Source organism: Macrobrachium nipponense, chromosome 42 (assembly GCF_015104395.2).
Source record: "Macrobrachium nipponense isolate FS-2020 chromosome 42, ASM1510439v2, whole genome shotgun sequence".
NCBI classification, from domain to species: Eukaryota; Metazoa; Arthropoda; class Malacostraca; order Decapoda; family Palaemonidae; genus Macrobrachium; species Macrobrachium nipponense.
Window position 1 is genome coordinate 719,638 of NC_061103.1, and position 18,029 is coordinate 737,666.

An 18,029-nucleotide genomic window follows, 5' to 3' on the forward strand; every position below is an offset into this window, starting at 1 on the left:
CACGGACGTAAACAAATATTTTTTTCAAAAATTCACCATAATTCTAAATATTGTCCTAGAGACTTCCAATTTCTTTCAAAATGAAGACAAATGATTGAATATTACTATACTGTAAGAATATTAGCTTACAAATGCAGTTTTCGACCATATCTGACGAGGTAAAGTTGACCGAATGTCGAATTTTTTATATATATATATATTTTTTATGTGCAATTATTTCGGAAATAAGGAAAGCTACAACCTTCAAATATTTTTAGTTTTATTCTGCATGAAATTGCGCACATTTTCATATATAAAACTCTATGAAATGCCTAATATGAAATGGAGCAAATATTCAGAGAATAGAACGTATGCATTTTGGAGATTTGTGGCGGAGAATCCGCATGCGGAGGGAAGGAAAGTTTTTTTTTTTTTTTAATTCACCATAAATCTAAATATTGTGCTAGAGACTTCGAATTTGTTTCAAGATGAAGATAAATGACTGAATATTACTAGACTGTAAGAGGTTTAGCTTACAATTGCGTTTTTCGACCATTTCTGTAGAGTCAAAGTTGACCGAACGTGGTTTTTTTTCTATATCGTGATTTATATGCAAATATTTCAAAAATGAAAAAAGCTACAATCTTCAATTATTTATTGTTATATTCTACATGAAATTGCGCACATTTTCTATATACAAACTTTATGTAACGGCTATTTAAAATGGTGCAAACATTACCACAATCGCACGTATGATTTTTTCGGAAGAGTTACCGCAGCGGACGTAAAGAAAATGTTATTGTTTTCATAAATTCACCATAAATCAAAATATTGTGCTAGAGACTTCCAATTTGTTGAAAAATGAAGGTAAATGCTTGATTATTACTAGAATATAAGCGGTTTAGCTTACAATTGCGTTTTTCGACCATTTCGGTAGAGTCAGTGTTGACCGAAGGTTGAAAATTTGTCACTTATCATTTTTTATATGAAAATATTTCAAAATTGATAAAAGCTACAACCATGGGTTGTTTTTAGTTGTATTTTGCATGAAATTGCGCACATTTCCATATATAAAACTTTATGTAACGGCTAATTTAAAATGGTGCAAACATTACCACAATCGCATGTATGATTTTTTCGGAAGAGTTACCGCGCGGACGTAAGGAAAAAGTTTTTTCATAAATTCACCATAAATCGAAATATTGTGCTAGAGACTTCCAATTAGTTGCAAAATTAAGGTAAATGATTGAATATTACTAAAATATTAGAGTTTTAGCTTACAATTGCGTTTTTAGACCATTTCGATAGAGTCAAAGTTGACTGAAGGTTGAAATTTTGGCAATTATCGTTATTTAATTGAAAATATCTCAAAACTGATAAAAGCTACAATCATGAGTATTTTTTTTTTGTATTTTACATAAAAATGCGCACATTTTCATATATAATACTCCATGTAACGGCTAATTTAAAATGGTAAAAAAATTATGTCAAAGTGACGAAATAATTTCCGAAATGTGTCACAGATACTTTTTAGTGCGGCAAGAAAGAAATTCGCGCTTGCGCGCCTGCGTAACGATTGGAAACAAAACAACACCTTGATCTGTGAACTCCCAGCATCCCCCAAGTCGCGTGATTCAAGAGTTTTCGGCTGGTAGGCCTAAAAGTATTTTTCCGCAAATTTAAAAAAAAACTTTTGTATGTCGACGTAAAATACGTCCAGTCGGCACCCGAGAGACAAAAAATGTAGACGTAAAATACGTCCAGTTGGTGTTTAAGGGTTAAGTAAACATTCTTAGAATTAAGAATACATCCTTCGATGCAAATATTGAAAGCATTATGGCTTGAAGACAAAGTCAAAAGTCTCATTGAATTAATATTGGTTAATTAAATTTAATGGGTTATTTTCTATGTATAGCTACATATAAACATAAACCATTCTAGGGGGCTTATAAAGAATCTCCCCAAGAATCTCTGAACGTCTCACGGGACGCCATGAGGTCGTTAACGGTCATTCTCTCTCAGATTAAAAAGAGCGTCACCTCCCCCAACATCCCCCAAAAAGTTCGTTGGGCATTAGCGTCACCTATGTCTTAAACCATTGGTCCATAGACCTAAGGAGAGGTGCCGCAACCAATCAGATCCTAGAAGGAACATATCGAGGGAGGTTTGTGGGATATTGAAGGAAAGAGAGGGAATGCCAAGATGGCCCATTTCAAGGCAGTTAGCCGTCGGTCAAAAAATGAGGTGGTCGTGTAGTTCCCCCTCGTTGCCTCTGCCGGTTTCCTCGTTCGGTCTCAACCTCGCCGGTACTGTAGATATTAAGTTCATTTCACTCGGGCCCTTGTGTAAATTCATTAGAATATAAGACCAGTGTTAAATTAATCACTGAGCGTTTGATTTCTGCATGACCCACAGTAACTTAAGAGACCCACCGCGACCCTGGTCGGGGTCAAACATTACAATATTTACAAGTTGTAATAAAGTGTATTCACATGGTTTTGTTTTATATTCTCATTTTTCATTAAATTCTGGAAGACAAAGTCAAAAGTCTCATTGAATTAATATAGGTTAATTAAATTTAATGTTTTTTTCTATGTATAGCTACATATAAACATTACAATAATTACAATGTTGTAATAAAGTGTACGTATTCACATGGTTTTGTTTTATATTGTCATTTTTCATTAAATTCTGGAAGACAAAGTCAAAAGTCTCATTGAATTAATATTGGTTAATTAAATTTAATGTTTTTTTTCTATGTATAGCTACATATAAACATTACAATATTTACAATGTTGTAATAAAGTGTATTCACATGGTTTTGTTTTATATTGTCATTTTTCATTAAAATGTATTCAGATATTCTGGGGTTTTGCGGCCCAGTTAAATATTTAAGTTTGCAATGCGGCCCATTAAATTAAAAGGTTGGACATCCCTGAGCTAAAATATTCCAAACACACCTGGTGGAGAATAGATAAACTAGACAGTCGTCCGGGCAGCCATTCGATTTTTTATTCGAATGTCGACTCGCCTAATTGGCACGGAGATGTACTTAACTTTAACATTAGGTAAGATTCATCTTAAATACGTAATGGAAAATCTGTGATAATACATAGCACCAGTCCCCAGTTATCAGCACTGATATACAGGGCTCTGAGCAGCTGTTAAGTGTGGATCAGTGCCAATAACTGGGGATTAGCACAGATAAGCAGGGATTGGTGCATATCGGCACCAAACATCCAGTTATTGTCATTGCTGGACAAGCTATATAAAACTAGATCACTGATAACTGGGGACTGCCTGTATTTGCATCTTCCAGATTAACAAAGGGACATGGTCGCTGCTGAATAAGGGATTTAAATTCATCAGTGGGGAAGACTTCCCTGGGTGATATAAAGTGAGGGTATACCATACAACATCTTTGCAAATGGATATGCACACCTATCATGGGGGTTGGGGATCAATGGTAAAGTAAACACTTAAAAGTAAAATCACAAGTTACAATTTAAAAGACAGCAAGGGAGTAGCAAAAACCCTCACCAGATGCCAGCCGAAGAAAAGGTGATTGGTAACATCATGTGATTGAGGGTATTCCCTCACTGCTGCCCCTAAACCACCAATCAACTACCATGTTTAAGTTTCTATGACTCATTTTCAGCTTGCACTGACAAATACTATCTAAAAGGCAATGGTTTGTGTACTGGTACTCCTCATTTAATGACATACTAGTTTTACGACAACTCAGAGTTACAACAACAACAAGGAGAGAAAAAAACCCATAAAATGACAAATTTTCTGAGACAAAATGTATTTTTCATAGGTACAAACCTGAAGTCTTAACAATACGATAATTTCTGGCACCTAGCCGGATCCGGTTAAATCGCAGATGAAAACAAGGAATCTTGTGAGTCTGGCAATGCAGGCGTATGTCGGGTGAAGAGTGGTCCAGGACCACTCACCCATGCCACTGTGTCAGTCTTTTCCAATTCAGGATGTCTTAGCAGATAAGAGGGGTGGCTAGAGGTGGGCAGTACTATGTTAAGACCTCAGGTTTGTAGCTATGAAAAACAAAAATTGTCTTAGAAAATTTGTCACTGGTTCATACACAAACAAACCTTCGGTCTTAACAATAGGATACTTATACTTGGAGGGAGGTACAAGACATCCTAAACCGGCTGGGGGCCTACCAACTAGTCCAGGCACAGAAGAAATAACTTCCGGAGAGGGACTGAAGCTGGATACATTGAAAGCTAGATACATTGATATCTAACCATCCAGACACTGAGCAATGTACGATATATGGGAGAATCATTGCATAGGGAACCAAAGAGAAATTTTGACTGTCCAATAACAAACCAACACACCAGGGTTTGTTACCACTCCCAACTCCCCCTTGCCAAGGAGTGGAGCAACTCACTCATTCTCTCATCCACACAATCATCTTAGGTAAGATACAAAAGTGCCCTGTTAAGGGCAATGATGAGTTACACAATCTGTTGGGCAGCCACCATAGGATCAAGGGAAAACGTGTCCATAGGTCTGTGCGCAACATCCTTAAGATAGAAAAAGGTGAACGTGGACTGGCGTAACCAAGTACCAGCGCTCAACACTTTATGTATGCCAAGTTCTTTATGAAAGCCAGAGGGACCAATACCCCTTTTGTCATGTGCTCTAGCCTGCACAGATAGAATGAGAATCCCTTGGAGTAGAACTCCTGGAAGTACCAGGGAGAGGGACAAGCAAACACTCCTGCTGTACCAACTCAGGCGTTCACAACCTTCGACCTCTTAACAGGTGCCTTGAGATCCTTATGGCGATGAATAGGCCCTGGAGGAGAAGTGGGAGCACCTGCAACATGTGCACAGGGAAAGGTACACTAACACTCTCTGAAACACCAACACTCTCAGGACACAGGTGTGCTGCTCCTCACTCGCAGACGAAGAAAGGGCAAAGTCCTTAGCCTTCCAACACTTAATACGCCGATGCGGCGGAGATGGGAAAGGAGAGGATGACAGCACTGGCTCCTTACACAATCTCCGCAGGAGGCAGGGGCGATGCAACAAGCTTGCTTTAAGTCCTCCAAGCCGACATGGCAGCCAACTTATCTTCTAAAACAGTCCAATCTCTTAAGAACCGCCTGGCATAAAGCCTCAGATGGATCAGCAAGAGAAGGGTCCGATGACATGGAAGGGAGATGCAGCGAACTGGATGGCAGAGATGACGTCACGGAAGCAAACGATGATGACACAGATGAGCAAGGCAGCGCATTGGAGACGACTGGGAGTGACGTCATAAACGGCGATGACGTCACGGCTTCCCCTCAATCCGAACGGGAAGCAGACGCCACTGGCGGAGGGATACAAAATGACTGACCCCGTGACGTTACTAGCGGGGCTGACGCCACAACTTCCCTCTGACTTGAAGAAGCAGCAATCATCATTGGCGGAGCAATACAAAATGGCTGACATCGGCTACCCATGAAGACGAGGCCAGGAGGAGGGGGGAGGGCCTGGACAGCATGAGGGGGGGTATTGAGCATCCATGAAGTGCGTCAACAAACCCTCCAAGGATGGTGGACCCCGTAGCCCAAGTGTCACCCAAAGCGCTGTTATTTTGGACGCCTTCGACTGAAATAAAAGACAATAATGAAAAAGCCTCCTCCCACTTGGGAATCAAATTAACTCCCGAAGAAGAAGGGGTGACATTACATAAATCAGCCTGAGGGCCTCCAGATACTTCCAATGACGAATCGATGGAAGAAAAGGAAGGGGACAAAAGCACAATATACTATTATGGGGTGTGACAGTAGCAGGAGATGAAGCATCGGGAAGAGAAGAAAAACCCTCCCAGGAAGGAAGAGTAGAAACCCTACGATGCTCCCTCTTACTATAAAATAACTTCCACTTCTCTCTAGGCCATGCACGGCATTCCGTGCAGGGATTCGTTATAGTACAAATGTTACAGCGACACCTACTACATGTGACATGGGGGTCGGTCGCAGCCGATGCCAAAAAACGAGAAGACGGAAAACCTTGAGTTCCGGGGCACACACATTGACGAGGCTGAGATGAAGCAGAAGAAACCATAATAACAGCACACACACATATGCTAAAACACAAGCGAAACGGGCAATGAATCGGGTATAGGCCGATGAACGGGGTATAGGCCGAGAGAGGTCAACCACAACTCTCGTCCAGGCGATTAAGAAAAGACTGACGCGGTGACGTGGGTGTCGTCCTTGACCACTCTTCACCCAATATACACACACATTGCCAGATCTCACAAGATTCCTCTTTCATCTGCGATTTAACCGGATCCAGCTGGGCGCTAGAAATTATCCTATTGTTAAGAACAAAGGTTTCTTTGCGTATGAACAAATGAAAATAAAAACATTGCCAATGGTGGCCAAGAGAAAGGCTATTCAGTGCCAATAATCTCGCTTAGCCTAGGTTTGGAAAACCTTGAAATCTACGGCCAAAACAATAAATAAGGCTTAAATATACTTTATAAAGAAAAGCTATACAGTTGAACCTTTTAAAAGTCAGCATTCTATGGTCTGGGAACTCCACTTGTTAGCTTGATTTAGCCGCCATTGGTTCGTTGTGTGGCCAAAGCCACAGAACGGGTGGTGCCACATTTGTTTACAACTTTAAGACAGCAAAAATTATGGCATATCTTCTTTGTTTTAGTGAGAATAATTCTTAGTAATGAAAAGAAAATGTGTGAATTCTTAGTAATGAAAAGAAAATGTGAATTCTTAGTAATGAAAAGAAAATGTATGAAGTCAAATATGTTTTTTATATTAACCCTTAAACGCCGAAGCGGTAAATAAAAAAATGACTCCCGTATGCCGGAGGGGTTTGAGAGTGAGCGCGGAAGCGGAAAAAATATTTTTTTCAAAAAATCACAGCGCGCTTAGATTTCAAGATTAAGAGTTCATTTTTTGCTCCTTTTTTTTGTCATTGCTTGAAGTTTAGTATGCAACCATCAGAAATGAAAAAAATTATCATTATCATATATAAATAATGCGATATATGATAGCGCAAAAATGAAATTTCATATATAATTGTATTCAAATCGCGCTGTGCGCCAAACGGTTAGAGGTAACAAGTTACTTTTTTTTTTGTAATGTGCACTAAATTGCAATCATTTTGATATATAACACATTGTAAAATGATAAAAGCAACAAAGAGAAAATATTATCACAAAATGATGCATGAATTCGTAGCGCTGGCCGGACGGAATTTTTAAACAAAAAAAAATTTTTTAAAAATTTTTTAAACCAAATTCTAAACCCTCGAAATCGAAATTTTGTTATAGAGACTTGCAATTTGTTTCAAAATGAAGAAAAATGATTGAATATTACGATACTGTAAGAGTTTTAGCTTACAAATGCAGTTTTCGACCATTTCGAACGAATTAAAGTTGACCGAATGTCGAATTTTTGTTTAATATTTTTTTTTATATGCAAATATAAAAAAAATGAGAAATGCTACAACCTTCCAATAATTTTTTTTATATTGTGCATGTTTTTGCGCACATTTTCATATATAAAACTCTAAAAAAAGCGTAATGTGAAAAGGCACAAATATTAGGAGAATGTGACCTACGCGTTTCCGAGATTTTCGGCCGAGAATCGGCGAGCGGACGGAATAAAAATATTTTTTTCAAATATTCACCATAAATCGAGATATTGTTCTAGAGACTTGCAATATGTTTTAAATTGAAGATAAATGATTGAATATTACTAGACTGTAAGATTTTTATGTTACAAATGCGTTTTTTGACCTTTTCGGTTGAGTCAAAGTTGACCGATCGTAGTTTTTTTCCTATTTATCGTACTTGATATGCAAATATTTCAAAAATGAGAAATGCTACAACCTTCCAATATTTTTTTTTATATTGTGCATGTTTTTGCGCACATTTCCATATATAAACCTTTAAAAAAAGAGTAATATGAAAAGGCTCAAATATTAGGAGAATGTGACCTACACGTTTCCGAGCTTTTCGGCCGAGAATTGTCGCGCGGAGGGGAAAAAAATATTTTTTTCAAAAATTCACCATAAATCAAGATATTGTTCTAGAGACTTGCAATTTGTTTTAAAATGAAGATAAATGATTGAATATTACTAGACTGTAAGATTTTTATGTTACAAATGCGTTTTTTGACCTTTTCGGTCGAGTCAAAGTTGACCGATCGTAGTTTTTTTCGTACTTATCGTACTTGATATGCAAATATTTCAAAAATGAGAAATGCTACAACCTTCCAATATTTTTGTTATATTGTGCATGTTTTTGCGCACATTTCCATATATAAACCTTTAAAAAAAGCGTAATATGAAAAGGCTCAAATATTAGGAGAATGTGACCAACGCGTTTCGGAGATTTTCGGCCGAGAATCGGCGCGCGGAGGAGAAAAAAATATTTTTTTCAAAAATTCACCATAAATCGAGATATTGTTCTAGAGACTTGCAATATGTTTTAAAATGAAGATAAATGATTGAATATTACTAGACTGTAAGATTTTTATGTTACAAATGCGTTTTTTGACCTTTTTGGTTGAGTCAAAGTTGACCGATCGTAGTTTTTTTTCGTACTTATCGTACTTTATATGCAAATATTTCAAAAATGAGAAATGCTACAACCTTCCAATATTTTTTGTTATATTGTGCATGTTTTTGCGCACATTTCCATATATAAACCTTTAAATAAGCGTAATATGAAAAGGCACAAATATTAGAAGAATGTGACCTACGTATTTCGGAGATTCGCTGCCGAGAATCGGCGCGCGTAGGGAATAAAAATATTTTTTTCAAATATTCACCATAAATCGAGATATTGTTCTAGAGACTTGCAATTTGTTTTAAAGTGAAGGTAAATGATTGAATATTACTAGACGATTAACGTAATATATATATATATATATATATAAATTTTATTTTTATACGTCAAAATATATATATTACATTCTTCGATTCTGGTACCAATACATAAATAAAAGGAATGCAGGTGACACTTCTCTTTTCGCATACAATGAAATGTCTTATTATTATTTTATCATGCACACATTCAGATATATAAAAAATTGTAATATAAAACTAAATATAAAATAAATGCAGAATACTCACTCGTAATCCTGACTCTTCGTTCTATTCTTGTTTTCTCCCTCCTCCATTGAAGAGTCTTGCATTTTTTTCCACTCGACATGACGAGGTACAGGTGGAGGACACGCGGGAGACGCGCACCCTTACTGCTGAGGACCTGGCGGCCCCGTGCGCCCTCCGCTGTCGGTTTAGGGGGCGCGCTCCAATACATGACCTTAGTGTGGTACTTTCGGTCACACACCCCTATCCTGCAAAGAGCAACTTTGCAGAGACGACAGAAGAACCGGGTGTCTCTCCTTCTGCCATTCATATGGCACACCCGGCACCGTTTCTGCCTTCGCCCTTGTAAGGCCTCCAGTATGTGTTCCCCTGGCTGCAGCCGACACGCAGGGTCCACTACCGACGAGAAGCGTGATGGCGGGGCCGGCAGCAAGAGGGGCGTCGTCAGCAGGGGCGTCGTCAGCAGGGGCGGCGGCGGCAGGGGCGGCGGCAGGTCGAGCGAAGTTGGCCCTCCTATCTGCCCTTTCCTCTAGGGGCAAATCTGCAGCTCGGGGCAGGGGGTCAGTTATGGAAGGCCACTCATCGGGATCGAAGTTGATGAGGGCATTCCCGGCTACCTCTAGGAACTGTATGTGGGTCAACCTCGGAAGATTGTCACCGCGGTACCCACAGTACAGTATGTAGGCATTTTGGAGAGCCAACTGAAGGATGTATTTGAGGAGCTTCTGTGTCCACCTTCTGGTTCTCCTGGCGAAGGGATAGTACTGGATGAGCTGATCAAAGAGATCAACTCCTCCCATGTGCCTGTTGTAGTGCCCAATGACGGTAGGCCGCTCGGTACGAAACTCCTCAAACACAACTCGGCCCTGTCGACGTGTCTTCTTCCGCTGTACGATCTCTTTCTTGGATGGGTTCATGACTCGTCGTAATCATGGGGACGAGGTCGGGACACCCTTCCAACAGATGCACGAATGACAGCGCCCTTCCGCCGCCACTCTGTCTCTCCTCTTGCCAGGTGTTGCGGATGACTAGCGAACCTCGAGGACATTCGGGGCCCCACGCACCAACAACCGAGGGTACCACTGACGTGAACACCTGCTTCATACAGTTCCTGGGCCAGGGATACCGAGTTATAATAATTATCCATAAACAGGTGATATCCCTGGTTACGGAAACGTCCCACAAGGTTGAATACAGTGTCACGCAGCGTGGAGAAGACCCCGGTATACACTGAAAAGTCCCCAACGTATCCAGTGTTGGCCTCGGTAATGAGAAAGAATTTCACACCATATTTCTTTGGCTTCTTGGGGTTATACACTTTTATACTAAGACGTCCTTTGTAAGGCATCATCCCCTCATCCAAAGACAGGTTCTTTCCAGGAATCACGAGATTACTACACCGCTCACGGATATAATCAAACACTGTACGCACTAAAATGAGGCGATCACTGTTATTCCGGGGTATGGCCCTTCGGTTGAAGGCGTTGAAGTACCTGTCCAACGCCAGGAAATTATCACGGGACATAACGCCAGGCACATTCGGCATACATAAAAAATAATTTCTCCTCCAATATTGCCTGACGTCGACAGCAGGTGTCATACCAAAATAAATGTGGAGCCCCAAAAAATGCGCCATGTCAATGAGGTTGCAACCCCGCCAGTAATACGACAAGGTCGTCCTCAGCTCATACCGGCAGTACCGAGCGTAGTCCACCGTCTCGTGTACCAGGTATTCCAGCAATTCCCGCGTCAGGAAAAGCTGGATGCACCCCAAAACAGTCAGGGGTACTGGTATGGTCATCCCAGGGGTTGCCGTGAAGGGGTGCATGTTAGGAGGGGTGGGGTCCTCCGCCACCCCCCCTCGTCACTCTCCGACGACCGACCTTCACCTTGGCTGGCGCGACGAGCCGACCTTCTACGTGCCCGTGCGCGACACGGGTGCGGGCACGATATTGCACACTACCCACCCCCGTTGGCCCATCACCCTCACTTAGGCCCTCACTTTCTGTATCGTCCTCTGCGATAAAACTTGAGCCCGTATCCCCACCCTCCCCCTCCTCCTCAGATTCCCCCTCGTAAGCACTGAACCCACTGAATTCGAGCTCACTTTTGGGATGTGAGCCTCGAATGGACATTGGGGCCATATATTCATCCTCACTTTCATCGGGACTGATGTCCTCATCACTCGATGACCATCCGCCATCAAAATGAGGACTTGCGACATGTTCCCGATCAAGCTCAGAAAGATACTCGTCTATGTCCCTTGGTTGGAGGCCTCCCAAATGCCTACGAATGCCCCTAAGGACACCCACATGCTTCCTAGGGGTCACCAAAGGCATACAATGTGTTCCTGAAACACTTTCAGCCACACGTGGCCGCACAGAACGGCCTTAAGGCGCGGGGTCATGCTGGGTGCTTGGCCCCTCGCCAGCATCCAGGTCCAAAACTCGCCTTACACGATCCCTTCCGACGGGTAAAACGCGCCTTTCACGGTTCACACGTTGTTGAGACATATCTATGAATGTCCTGCAGCAATACAAATGCTCAAAGTCTCGCACAAGTCCAGAAAAACACGCTTTTCATGAAAGATCGCTCTCGGATGGTGCGCTACTGATGCTGGCTGGAGCGAGAAGAAGGGATATCGCGCATGTGCACCTGGGTCACGCTTCAAAACAAAACAAGGCCTTGATCCGTGAACTCCCAGCATCCCCCAAGGCGCGTGATTCAAAAGTTTTAGGCTGGTAGGCCTATAAGTTTTTTTCCGCGAATTTTAAAAAAAACTTTCGTATGTCGACGTAAAATACGTCCAGTCGGCACCCGACAGACAATTTATCTCGACGTAAAATACGTCCAGTCGGCGTTTAAGGGTTAACTTGAAAATAAATATATATTTTTAAATACTATTCCACTTGAGCAGTCTCTACCAAGTCATACCTTTTAACTCTTTCATATCCGCTTAGTTTTGAGCACTGTGTCCCCAGATATCCGAGGTGTCTGGGAGCGCTCGACAGTGGGAAAAAATAATTATTTTGAAAATTCAGCAAAAATATAAATTTTATGCCAACAACGTTCATTTTGCTGTCCTTTTTTTCTAAATGTTAGTATTTTATGGTGGAATAGTCAGAATATGAGTCCCAGCCCTCTAAATACGAAACATGTGAGTTATTTAACAAAAAAACAAAAAAAATCTTTACTTTTTTTATATTTTCGTTCCTAACCCAAAAACTATGAAAGTCAGGCGAATGAATTATTATTTATGAGAAAGCCAATAAAATTCCCTAAATATCGACATATAAATCAATGGAAAACGAATAAGTCCAGCCTGTGAAAAAATTGATAGAAAAGAGGATAAGAAACATAGCACTTTGCCCGGCGCATAGTGAGAATTATCGCTAGAAATTTTTTTTTTTTTTTTAAGAGCCCTATCTCGGTTATTTTTCATTGAAATTCCTTTGTAAATATACGAAAACGTAGAGGAAATGTTGAAGAATAAAGGGAAGGTCAAGAAAAATGGCTTTGGATACGGCAACAGTTTCATTTAGACGTTATAAATTGATCGAAATGAAAAAAAATTTTACCGTTGTCAACATTTATTGCTAGAATGACAATTTTTTGAAGAGCCCTATCTCGGTTATTTTTCATAGAAATTACTTTATAAATATACGAAAATGTAGAGGAAAAGTTGAAAAATAAAGGGAGAGTTAAGAAAAATGGCTTTGGGATCACTGAGAAAGAAGTGTAGGTGCGATCAGCTGATTTCATTGTGAGAATTTTACTACGCCAGGGATTTGAGCGTGCGCAGTACAGAAACTACTTTGCTGGCGTATTGATACCCGAGATACATGGTCCAAGGTATGATCTAGCCTATGGAAATCGCTACTTGTCCGAAAATTAAAAAAAAATGCCCCTACCACACGTATGAAAAATTTCGGTAAATTTTACGTACCACTACGTCAGTTGGATATAGTATTTTTACGTACTATCACGTCAGTTGGACATGAAAGGGTTAATCAAAACAATGATACATTTGGCATGCACGAATTCCTTACTGTTAGTATGCTTGAAAAACTGTAATGCAGTTTGATCATTTTTATACAACTGTGTATTTAAATATGTATTTGATGTGTCATCCATGAGATCAGATGATACTAGAGGTAAGAAGTACAAGCGTAAATCTTTATCAATGCTAGAAAATGCTTATCCCATTAGCAAATAGTTTAGTGTTTACTTTCCTCAACAGATGGCGTTGTGCTTTGTTTACGTTTTGACGGCAACATTCAAATGCCCCGTGATCACTGAAATTCATTCATTATTTTTTTCATCTCACTACCCTCTACAATAAAAATAAATGACGAGGAAACTAACAGCGATCATTATAAAATACCAAATTTAGAATAGGAAAGTCACTGCTAAATAATGTGCAGATTCTGAGAAAAGTTTAGTGCTGAATTGACTTAGTATTGTATTGACTTACTACTGGTAGGCTAACTCGGGAATGTCGGCTAAATGTGTTAAATAATGTAACACTGTTTTAAAGAAAATTAGTATACATTAAGAAGTTATAAAATGATGAAGTTAAAATATATGAGTAATAAAATAATAAAAAGCATTGTCAGAACTTTGCTAAGTAGTAGGCTATGTTGGAAAATAGTTCTGTGTATAACATGATTGAAAATTAATGCTATTCGTCAAAATAAAGAGAATAACGCATTTAACAATGAATTCGTTTAACGACGGAACGGATCCCCGTCGTTAAACGAGGAGTACCTATATTGTATATTACCACAGGAGCAAACAAAAATTGAAATCATAATTAAAAAGCTGATAGAAAAAGAATAAAAATTTCCAGTATTGGATGGTCTTTTCTTTCTGATTCTTTACATAAAATGTATCGTTTTCAAAGACATTACACTTTAACTTTGAACCAACAGTGATGGTGAAAGATTAGGACAGACCTTATGAGTGCTTTTATCCTCTGTAAATTTATGAAAGTCCAACACAATGCCCAATATTCTCTGATAAGCATATGCTGTAATGGATCATACGTACACATGTAATTCGCACTGAACCTTAGTTTTCAATATATGCATACCCCTTCTGTTTTTTGACATCTGTTCCATCTGGCTTTTGGACCTGTATGCTTCCAAAACTGAACTAGTGCATGATTCAATTCTCCAAATTCCTGATTAATCTTCCATTTGTCTAATAAATCTGATACAAAAAATTACCAGTTCAAACCCTTCCTTTGGATATGACAAACCACTACTATCTCCACATATAATTTTATGTACTTCATCCAACCATTCTTTTTCTGACCTTTTAACATCTCCCCTCCAAATGCAAAATAAGGAAATAGTGTAGATCATGGAGTCTGAAGCTGAACTTAATTAGGCAAAAGTGACATCATTGACCAAGCATCTTCACACTAAATTGTGTTCATTCAATTTCCAAGCTTTCTTACTATGAACACTTGAAATAAATCTAATACTGCCAAATAACTTGATACCATGCATTAACCTTACTACATATACAGAGATGATGATTTCATCATGTCACACACCTCAGATCTTTTGTTCCACTACTATTAAAAAATTATACACTTGTCTGGATATCAGCAGATTCCTGACTTACTGATATCTTTTAGACAACACTCATTGAAGTGTCTTCCTCTTGACTATGAATGGTAATCGTATTTTGATAACTGTAGGATTACCATAAGCTTCATTCAACAATAAACTCCCTTCAGCATCTTTAATGACTACTCTGGGAAACAGCGCATGCTACTCACTTTTATTGCCTTTACTGCAGAACTGTGGTATGGTTTTCCTGTGTTATTGATGCTAATGCTCATATGTTTTAGAGACTGTAGTGGAATTATAAGGCACCACTTACCACAGCCTGAGTTGTGAAAAGTATTTTTTTATAAGTAAACATTTTTTTTTAAGTGGGCATTTCTATTTTTAAGTGTGCATACAAACTCACCATGCTTTGAGCTGAGCACTACCCCATCTATGAAAATGTAGGTTCATATTACCATTGGAACAACTACGTAATAGTTAATTAATACCCCCTTATTTACATAAATTTTACACAAGATGTTGACCAACAAATTAAGCACTTATTAAGTTATGCCTCCCTAATGGGGCTGATTCTCCTGTTACTGCCTGGTATAGGACAAACACAATTGCAATTAGTTAGATAAACTAACTTCCAGCAAATTCAAAATTAGTCTCATGACATACAAACAAAATGACTGTAACTTCCAGTCCTTCTCACTTACATGCCTCTTTGTTGACCTTTGAGGTTTTACCCAATTGTATGTCCTTCAGGGTTTCCCATACAATCTGCAGGATGGGAAGACAGAAGGCACCTGTCTTGCCACTACCTGTTTCAGCTGCCATGAGGACATCACCACCACCCAAAATCAAGGGTATTGCCTCATTCTGGACATCTGTTGGCAAACTAAACAAAAGGCATTTTTAGTGACTGAAAACAGCTTTACAAAAGAACATGCTCTCAAAATAGAATCACAGTACAGTACAATACTTTAAAGACTAAATTGAATCTTACTCTCTCAGGGTTAACTTCACAGTAACACACTAACTACCATATATAATCGTGTAATGTTCGGTATGGCCCTAAAATTTTCGGAATGAAAATTTTGGAAAAGTGCAAGATTTTGGAACTAGGCTTTGCCTAGACTTTGGATTTCCTGACAACAGACAATAAATACAAATATATTTTACTTATCTGAGAATATTTTATTATTGTATATTGTTTCTATGTTGGAAAAGTGCAAACTTCTAAGCTAAGCCTACCGTAGGCTTTGGATTTCCTGATAACGGAAGTCAACAAAGTAGAATTTCTTTCCACAGAAGCTGACAAACTCCCGTATTTTTGCAGAATAAAGACAATAAATCACAATTTGTCAAAAATTGGATTTTTCCTAACTATACAAACCTGAGGTCCTTTAACAATAGGAAGGTAATCAGCACCAAGCTGGAGCGGTCGTAAGCATAGAACAAGGGGTTCGATAGTTAACTGCTTGTCCAGTAGTCAGGAGTCCCACTCGACCGAGAAGTGAAAGAGTCACTCTGCTTTAGGCCCAGGAAAACAGAGTGAAGGGTGGCATGAGGTGGGACTATGTGCAAAGGACTTCAGGTTTGTATAGTTAGGAAAAATCCAATTTTCGACAAATTGTGATTTGTTCCGATACGTAATACAAACCATCGGTCCTTTAACAATAGGAAGACTCACTTATTGGTGAGTGGAATCTGAGTCTTATGAACAGACTGGTGTTCATCCAACCTTGGTTCCCTCCCTGGTCGTAAGAGCAGAGGGAGGGATCCTAGCCTCTGCCCAGCTGATCGGGGTGTGCACCACAGGATCAGTGGGGGATGTTGCGAAGAGGCACTCCTCTTACGAGGTTCCTGTCGTCCAGCCACCAGGCTAGGTCCTGCCTCACCTCCTCCGTGAGGGACACAGGAAAGTAAGGCGGGTCTCTTGCCTGTGACCAATTCTCCTTTAGCCTCCACTGAAGAGAACGCAGGTGAAGACGCCCATGAGGGACTAACTTCTCGAGAGACGACAGGTGACCGATCACGACCTGCCATTGCTGAGCTGGCTGTTCCCGTAGAGACAGGAACCATCCGGCTGCCTCCCTGAACCTGCTGATCCGCGAGTCTGCGGGGAAGACTCGCCCTGCTACCTTATCGATCAGCATGCCCAGGTACTTCATCCTCTGCTTGGGCTCGAGATCTTGACTTCTCGAAAATTTACCACGATCCCAGATCGCGGCGGAACTCGAGGAGTCGATCCCTGTCCTGTAGCAACTGCGAGCTCCCGACCAGCCAATCGTTGAGGTACCTCAGAAGACATATCCCTACCAAATGGGCCCAAGCCGACACCAGAGTGAACACTTGTGTGAACACCTGTGGGGCAGTTGAAAGACCGAAACAAAGTGCCCTGAACTGGTACACCGTCCTGTCGAGGATGAAGCAGTGGTGCTTCCTGGAGGACTGGTGGATGGGTATCTGGAAATACACATCCTTCAGGTCCACCGAAAGCATGAAGTCCTTCTCCCAGATGGACTTGAACACTGAGCGTGTCATTTCCATCGTGAACCGAGTCTGGCAAACGAATTGGTTCAAGAGGGAGAGATCTATCACCGGGCGCCAGCCCCCAAGGACTTCTCCACCAGGAAAAGTTGACTGTAGAAGCCCGGCGACTGATCCCATACGATCTCCACAACTCCTTTGCTCAGCATGGCTTCTACTTCCTGCCGAAGTGCTACGTCTCAGCTCCATAGCGCTGCCAAGTTGCCCAATGGCTCGCCAGGCAGCCCGCCCCTTCCAGCAGCAGGTGAGGGGGAATACCGTCCCTAGCGTTTCCCTCCTCTCTTCGACTTCTTCTTCCCAGCTCCTCCTTGGGATAAGGAGGGCTGGGAGAAGGGCTGGTTACGGTCACTCCTTAGCGAAGAAGCCAAAGGCTGAGTCTTTCCTCTCGACTTCGACGAGGACGTCGCCTTGGTCGAAGGGGAAGCGCTAACTAAGCTCTTGTGGGCTTAGCCGCAGTGGCTTGAGGCTGCCCAACCGCCTTTGAGACTGCCTGGTGGACTAGACGGTCACTGTCGTCAGTGTGCCATTGTTCCACCGCAGCGTCCACCATCTCTCGGGAAGAGAGAGGGGGAACTCAGCACAGGTCCGTTGCAGAGGCCCAAGGCCGCCTCGCGCCCCGCCGACCTGGTCACTCGGGTAAGGACTGCGTCCCTACACCTCAGAACCAGGTTGGCCCACAGGTTGGCTGTCTGGTGGGCCAGGTAGATCGCCCTACCACCAGAAAGCCGGGTCTCCTCCAGGAGTGACGTTTCCCGAGGAGGCCGTGACCTTAAGACACTGTGAGGGACCGCAGGTCTAGCCAAGAGACTGCTTGGAATGCTGCCATGGC

The 18,029-nt window shown here is 41.0% G+C and overlaps 1 protein-coding gene across 1 annotated transcript in view; it reads right to left on the reverse strand.

Moving 5' to 3' along the window:
• LOC135212921 (ATP-dependent RNA helicase Ddx1-like) overlaps positions 1 to 18,029 on the reverse strand; it is a 407,348-nt gene that overhangs the window by 281,168 nt on the left and 108,151 nt on the right. The window contains exon 3 of the mRNA XM_064246662.1: positions 15,364 to 15,545. Coding sequence (XP_064102732.1) covers positions 15,364 to 15,545 — 182 coding nt within the window. The remainder of the gene's footprint in view (positions 1 to 15,363; positions 15,546 to 18,029) is intronic.